Source organism: Glandiceps talaboti, chromosome 6, assembly GCF_964340395.1.
Source record: "Glandiceps talaboti chromosome 6, keGlaTala1.1, whole genome shotgun sequence".
NCBI classification, from domain to species: Eukaryota; Metazoa; Hemichordata; class Enteropneusta; family Spengelidae; genus Glandiceps; species Glandiceps talaboti.
This window is the reverse complement of record NC_135554.1, coordinates 27246736-27255127: the sequence shown is the minus strand read 5'-3', so window position 1 is coordinate 27255127 and position 8392 is coordinate 27246736. Positions and strand designations below refer to the sequence as shown.

General features: G+C 33.6%; 1 protein-coding gene across 1 annotated transcript; it reads left to right on the top strand.

Annotated features, from left to right (window-relative positions):
- Positions 1 to 1826: 1826 nt before the first annotated feature.
- On the top strand, positions 1827 to 7432 carry LOC144436066 (hydroxysteroid dehydrogenase-like protein 2). Its single transcript, XM_078124733.1, has 7 exons — positions 1827 to 1919; positions 2721 to 2884; positions 4135 to 4348; positions 4997 to 5100; positions 5947 to 6048; positions 6837 to 7034; positions 7258 to 7432. The coding sequence occupies exons 1-7, from the start codon at positions 1903 to 1905 to the stop codon at positions 7353 to 7355; spliced, it is 897 nt and encodes a 298-aa protein (XP_077980859.1). The 5' UTR covers positions 1827 to 1902; the 3' UTR covers positions 7356 to 7432.
- Positions 7433 to 8392: the final 960 nt, after the last annotated feature.

The window sequence follows — 8392 nt, the reverse complement described above, 5'->3', positions numbered from 1 at the left end:
TTTTTTGAAGGGGGGGTTCACAGATATAAGCTAACATAGATGGGGAATCTGGTGAAATGTATATTCTTGCTATACATGTATTATGGTTTTTTGAAGGGGGGGGGGGGGTTCACAGATATAAGCTAACATAGATGGGGAATCTGGTGAAATGTATATTCTTGCTATACATATATTATGGTTTTTTGAAGGGGGGGTTCACAGATATAAGCTAACATAGATGGGGAATCTGGTGAAATGTATATTCTTGCTATACATGTATTATGGTTTTTTGAAGGGGGGGGGGGGGTTCACAGATATAAGCTAACATAGATGGGGAATCTGGTGAAATGTATATTCTTGCTATACATATATTATGGTTTTTTGAAGGGGGAGGGGAGGGGCAATGCTAGTAAAGTGAACTTGTGTAGACTTTACTTACTCGCCTAAAACTCTGAAATAAAGGGAAAGTCTTGATCTCTTCTGATAATCATCTACTATTTCTACTGACTGTTACCCATGTTGTACACTATCCCTTGCAATTGTACAAAATATAGCTACTCCAATAACTGATAATCATCTACTATTTCTACTGACTGTTACCCATGTTGTACACTATCCCTTGCAATTGTACAAAACATAGCTACTCCAATAACTTATAATCATCTACTATTTCTACTGACTGCTAGCCATGTTGTACACTATCCCTTGCAATTGTACAAAACATAGCTACTCAAATAAATGTTGGTATAGACATCTAGACAAGAATTTACACTTTCTACACAAAGTTATCAATTAAATTCTCTAGTTGCACTCCATATATGCAGTGCTGGCAAGTAAAATCAAATAATTTCACCACAGCTGAGAGAGAAATGCATGTTACCACTGAGTGTTTTGGACCAATATGAAAAAGGTGATAAAGATAAAAAAAAAAAATAGATGCCTTATTCTGTGAAATGTTCATTGTTGAAGTAAAATATTTTGATAGATTCATAGCTGGTCAGCTGATGATGGCGATGCCACTGTTGATGTTGATGGCATGTTGAAATTATAGCTAAATAGTTAAAGTCTGTAAAGTATGCCTCACACAAGTCAACCCCTTTCACAGATAGTGCAAGCATATACCCTGGTGGAGGGTCTATGGTGCAAGCTAATGAGGGTGAAGCGACACCACATATCTTACTGTCAAAATGGTTTACTCCAGCATTACAAAATTTAATGAATTAATAAATCTCCATATATATATTGATATACAAAGTATTTTACTCTAAGCTGCTATCTAAGACCATATTAGGTACATGGTTTGAGCTTATTGTAAACTGTTGAACTTGAAAGCAAAGTTTGTAAATAGTCATTGTAATTTAATTAAGAAAAACAATACACAAGCCTGGCACAACTTCTGGCATTTACATGTTGTGTCAATTCATACCTGTTGATGGGCCAGTTGAAATAAACAATACAATTTATCAATGTTACAGTTTTGTGTGTCCAGTGTGGTTATGGTGAACATGTTTGTGGGTTAGTTGAGGTCAAGAGTTGATTGTATCAATTTTGTTGAATACACTGTGTTGTGTTGTGTTGTGTATTGTAGTATATTGTAAAAAAAGTTTGTGTTATGTAGTGGATCAGGACTTAGTTGCATATATGATGGCTGTAACAAACAATATTGCAAAATGATACATGTATGTTCAATTCCTGGAAAGATGCAACCCATTTCATGTTAGTGTGCATGCTCATGAACACCCCCCCCCCCCCATGAAAGTGCCCTTTCCAATATGACAGCTCCCCCCAGTAAATAATGGTCGGTCCCTTCTACACCCTGGCATAACCAGGGCATAACCTTCGACCTCATGGACTTCCGGGGTCAACAGACTATTATGTTCAGCTGATAGCATGATCAGTGCGAGACATATATGAACCCCTAAAATGACTGCAAACACAGGGTAAGTTTTTAACACGGATATTACATTGATTTTAATATGTACTCATATATTTATGAAATTCACAAACGGGAGAAGAAAAGGGACATTGTCAGAATCGAGTTTCGACCTTTTAATACCCCGCGACGTTTGCACGATCATCATCACGGCTGTATTGCACCCAATGCATGCTTTAAATTCAGCAAATTCAGGAAGGCTCTTTTCAGTTCAAACTCCAAACTTAGGAATTTGATTGGTGCCAAATTACAGTGCTAATGTGACCAGATCTGATGCTTTTCGTAAGAAAATACAACCCATTGCCTTCGAAATTCGATTCTTATTATCTACACGCATTATCAGCCTTATCAGATGCGAAATTCTGATCTATTATATCCCTTTCATAAATTACTATCCAATTATATCAAATTTGAAGTTAAATACCAAAAACAATTAATTATGTAGTTGACCATTACAATTTCATAACCAGAATCATCAAGCTAGTGGACACTTATATGACCACCAATTTCATTGGTGTGAAATACCGAGGTGAAATGTCCTCAACTCGATTGCTGTCTTGAGATTTGCATGAAATGAACAAATGCGCAATTTTTTTTCATATTTTTTTAATGTGCTACTGCTAAATAGCTGTTGTCAATGTACTTGAAATTTGAAGGTCCCATATTACAGAAATAATTGATTAATTATATAAATTACTGACCCATTAAAATTAAAAACTACATCAAGTTTTATAGGCCATGTGCATGAGAATCAAGAATAGAAAAAAAAATTGTAACTAAATGTGTACAATTTCCTTTTGTTCCATAGAAAACTAGCCGGAAAAACTGTATTTGTGACTGGAGCAAGTCGAGGTATTGGTAAAGCAATAGCTCTGAAAGCTGCCAGAGATGGGGCTAACATTGTCATAGCTGCTAAGACTGATCAACCTCATCCTAAACTACCAGGAACTATCTACACAGCTGCAAAAGAAAGTGAGTCTTTTACATTTCTCTAAATTTTGATCGTAAACCACAGCCTCATTTATGGATCCATCCAAAATGATATTTCAAAGTGTCAAGGAAGAAATATCAGCTCTAGTTTAAAAAAATGGTAAATTTGAAATTGAATATTAAATATTTAATATTCACATCATATTCATAATGTAAAATTAAATTTAAGTCAAGAACACAAGTAATATAATTGCTGCCAAATTGACGACCCTTATTATTTTTATGTTACACCAAAAAAAATGATGGGTCATGCAGTCCTCTGGTTTGATAAAAAAACGTACAAGAAAAAAAGTCAAGTGTTGCGTATAAATGCTGGTGCTGCTTTTAATTCATAATCATACGATGGCCTTAGAAATTACAGTTAAAAGCAGAAAGAAACTATAAATTGTTTTCTTTATAGTTCCAAGTAAAAGTTTTTGTCGAGATATTAAAGCACTTTTCATATTGACATCTTGTCATCTGTGACATAATACTTTTTTTTCTGATCCAGATATATGTCATGATTTTATGGAATCTAAGAAATATAGGGTTGGTTACTTCATGAGAAACATCAATATAAGAAAGCACAAACTAATGTACTACTGAACTAAAGAAACCATAGCATTTCAATCAGTTGGCACAGCATTTTTATAGTCTGACGTAATTCTTGTTACAAATCACATCAAATAAAATAAAATACAGATACTGATAACGCTCAGGCATATAAAATGATGTCTTTTATCTCACACAAATCAAAATCACTCTCATTAAATTTGGAAGATTCAAAGACAAAAACAAGTTATTTGTGTTCACAGTGAAATAAAATTTAACATTATATACACGAGTGCTATATCAGTGTCTGTATTTTGTTTGTGTAATTCATAAAAACTTTGTGAGACGTAAAGAACACCATGCCACCTAATTGAAACTCTATACTCTCTCTAGTTTGGTAGTAAAATGTATTGTATTGGGTAAAGCCGGGTTTCCCCTGGACTCTAACGATAGCCAAATGGTGCTGTTGTGAGTCAAAATGATAAAAACTGATATATCTTGTGACTCACCACATAGTAAGAGATAATTTAGGAGGGGAACACAAATTTGGTGCGTCACTTGAAATTGTGTGCATCAGTGGCGTGTCAAATTCGCTTAGCGGACACACTGGTTCCAACACCTTATTGAACTGGGTTCCATCATCATTTCCTACTATTCCACAGTCATAGTAAACATAAAATATTTTGTATTGTTTGTCTCAGTTGAGGATGCTGGTGGAAGATGTCTGCCTTGTGTAGTTGATGTCCGGAATGAGTCTCAAATCCAGGCTGCCATAGACGCTGCTGTGGAGAAGTTTGGTGGTATTGATATCCTGATCAATAATGCTAGTGCTATAAATCCTGTCGGTACATTGAATACAGATATGAAACGATATGATTTAATGATGAATATTAATACCAGGGGAACATTTCTAACGTAAGCATTGATTGCTATTATATGGGATGTGATGTGATATGATGTGATGTGATTTGATGTGATGTGATGTGATGTGGTTATGGCATGTGATATGATGTGATTATGAGATGTGATATGGTGTGGTGTGGTGTGATGTGATGTCTTGCGATGCAATGGGATGGGATGTGGTGTGATGTGGTGTGGTGTGGTATGGCATGATGTGATGTGATGTGCTGTGAATTTAATACTGACATGGAATGATATGATAATAGAGATGAATATTTTCTGACACTAGTGGATATGGCTATGATGTGGTGTGAAGTGACATGATTTGATGTGACATGACACAACATGATGTATGGTAATTATGTAATATGATACAAGATGATGCAAATCATGATACGATACTTAGCATGGAGTTACAGCGTACATACAGCGTACATACAGCATACATTCATCCATACATCCATCCATCCATACACACACACACACACACACATACATACATACATACATACATACATACATACATACATACATACATACATACATACATACATACATACATACACACATACATACATACAGGATACATACAGCGTACATACAGCATACATACATTTGAGAGTTACACATTTATAACTAGTCATTATCTTACTTGTATTACAGATCCAAGTTATGTCTGCCACATTTAGTCAAAGGAAAGAACCCCCATATTTTGAATATCAGTCCTCCATTGAACATGAAACCACACTGGTTTGCCAACCATGTAGGTATGTATTAATGTGTTCTCCTGAGACTGTGGGGTACCTGGTAGAACAGTAGCCACTATGTGAATGATTTTATCCTGTGTGCTTTATAGCAGTGATTGTATACTCTCTGGGTAGTTGAGGAAATATAAAGGGTTGTTGTACCCTTAAAGTGTGCACCAGACAAAGTTTATCACTTATTAATTGACAAACCGTGACACATTAATTAATTAATTAATAAGATGATTTGTAATGCACCTCATCTCTGAGGAGCTCGAAGTGCAGAGGAAGAGGGGATACAGAAATATGCACATGCAAAACGATCTTCTTTTTTCTTTATTGTAAAAAATCTTGATTATGCAAAAGATGAGTTTGATATTAAGTTGTCATTAGTGACAAGATAGAAACAACTTTGCTCCTCTGATTCTTGTTTTCTTCGTGTTCCAAGAGTATTGAGAAAGACCTTTGGTAAGAGGTTTTACTCAAATCAATGTGAAACAACATATGCCATGCCAAGTCCTTGTTTGTAACTCAATACATTGCAAAAGATTAATAAATGTGTAAAATCTTTGTTATTGTACGTACAATAGCAAACTTTTTACACATTTTTTTCTAGCTTCTTGTAATGTAATGACTTACAAACACAGACTTGGTCTATGTTGTTTCACATTGATTTTTCAAGCAGGAAGCCATGATAAAATTATTTATAAATTAAAAATCCAACATAAATACCCAATCCTCATCCATATGGCCACTTTAAAGTAGTGTAATTGTTTTAATTTGGTGATTGACTTCTGCCTCTGTATGCCACTATACATTTCATAGTATCGTATAATTGATCAGGATATTTTGTTGTTGTTGTTATTTCAGCCTATACCATGGCAAAGTATGGTATGTCTATGTGTGTACTAGGAATGGCTGAAGAGTTCAAAGAGGATAGTATTGCTGTCAATGCACTCTGGCCACAAACAGGTAAGTTGAAGTTAAATGAAATGAAATTGAACGTATATATACTATAAATTCAATAATACTGTCAAATTTGATATTTTCACTGCTAGATAATTTAGCAATTTTAGTTCTTACTAATTACCAGAATGGTACATTGTGTTCATGTACAAGAAAGCATTTTAGTCACTAATTATTTTTGCGTTTTTGTTTAAACACAAATTTCACTGCCTAAATTCAGATATTTACATGTTTTTTCATCACTGTACACAGATGTAATGGAATTCTTGTTGAATATTTATCTTCTGTTAGTCTACAGGTTGTCTATGGCTTCAGATCTCTTCTCATGTCCAAGCTAAAACTTAACTTAGAACATACACAGTTGTGCACTTTATACAACACACACAAGCCAAGCTGCATGCCTTCAAACAACAAATACTGGTTTTATATCCTATTTGGTGTACCAGGATATGTCACTACAACTTGCATCTACATCACTGGGTCTGCAGTGCTTGAAACAGGAGTCAAAATGTTCCAAATCACCATATTTTCCTAATTTTTCATAAATTATGCTTGAGGAGGTATAATTATTCCCCCAATATTTTTCTTCATTCGGCTAGAAAATACTTGTACCTAAGGGGTTTTGTCACTTTCAACTTGTGACAAGGCTCTATAGATTACCTGTTATTTTCTTTGACTGAACAGAGAAGAATATCAGACAATGATAACTGATTGTCCTAAAATCACGTAAAGTGAGGAAAGACCGTGAATTTTTATGCACTATAATTTTTGTGTTTTCATGATACTATTTATAGTTATCAAGACTGCTGCTACAACATTTCTTGGTGGAGATGAAATGGATAAAATGGGTCGTACCACTGATATCATGGCAGACGCTGCCTATGTTATACTGACAAGGGACAGTACAAAATTTACCGGTAATTTCTGTGTTGATGAAACCCTTCTGAGAGAACTAGGAGTGACTGACTTTGAAAAATATGCTGTAGTCCCAGGTAATGTGTTGTCATATTGTCAAAGGTATTCCTTTTTTACAAACATGAAAAAAAAACTTATGTTTAGATGCTTTACTCCTGTTTATTCTTAGTTTAAGTTACAATTAGTATTGGTTGTGTCAAATACTTATCACTTGTTTTGTATACTGCGAAATTTAGATTATTCTTCATGGATACCTATAAAGTTACATATTGACCTTTGACCTTGTTTATTTTCCTACAGGCAATCCTCTCCTACCTGACTACTTCTTGGAAGTAGACGACAAACGTGCAAAGAAAATGGTTGCAGATAGACAGGTTTTCAGAAAATCGAAAATGTAAAGAGGTACTAAAGACAGTAACAAAATAAATGGTTTAGAAATTGACAACATTTTATAAGATTTTATACATCAAAGTTTTGCAGAAATTACAAGATATATAATATATATAATATAATTTCTAAATGTTCATTGCTTTCAAGTAGCATCTGGACTATGGTAATTACAATTATAACAGTGCAAATTGGACAGACTTTTGGTTTCATTAAAATACTTTTAATTTCTATGGAATGTACATGATTTGATATATTTACATATGTAAATTAAAGAACACTTCCTACTGTAATAAATCTGATTTGTTTTTGTCTTATTAAATTCTTTAAAATTAAAATTTCTCTGAAATTTACAAAACTGATTAATTTGGATTCTAGAACAAAGTCTTATTTTGATCAAAATTACAAAAATCACACATTGAGAATGTGACTATTTACTAAAACCCTGTGAAAATGTTCTTATCTTTGACGTCAAAATCTACCCTCAGCTGATACAAACTGAGATAACTACAGAGTATTCTACCTTATGATTGATTTACAACAATCAACTTTCTAGTTCCAGGTTGTGCTGTGTAGTGGGTGTTGATGAAATCAATGTTTTCCTCTTTATTACATTTGATTTAATACATTTAATTTCATCATAAAATGAAAGAAAGACAGTGCATTGTACAAATGTATAATTATGTGTGTTGTTAGGTGAAATATGTCATAAACATGTACTATACTATACTATACTATACTATACTATACTATACTATACTATACTATACTATACTATACTATACTATACTATACTATACTATACTATACTATACTATACTATACTATACTATACTATACTATACTATACTATACTATACTATACTATACTATACTATACTATACTATACTATACTATACTATACTGTACTGTACTGTACTGTACCGTACTATACTATACTATTCTATACAGTGTACTGTACTGTACCATACCATACCATACCATACCATTCTATACTATACTATACTATACTGTACTGTACCGTACCATACCATACTATACTATACT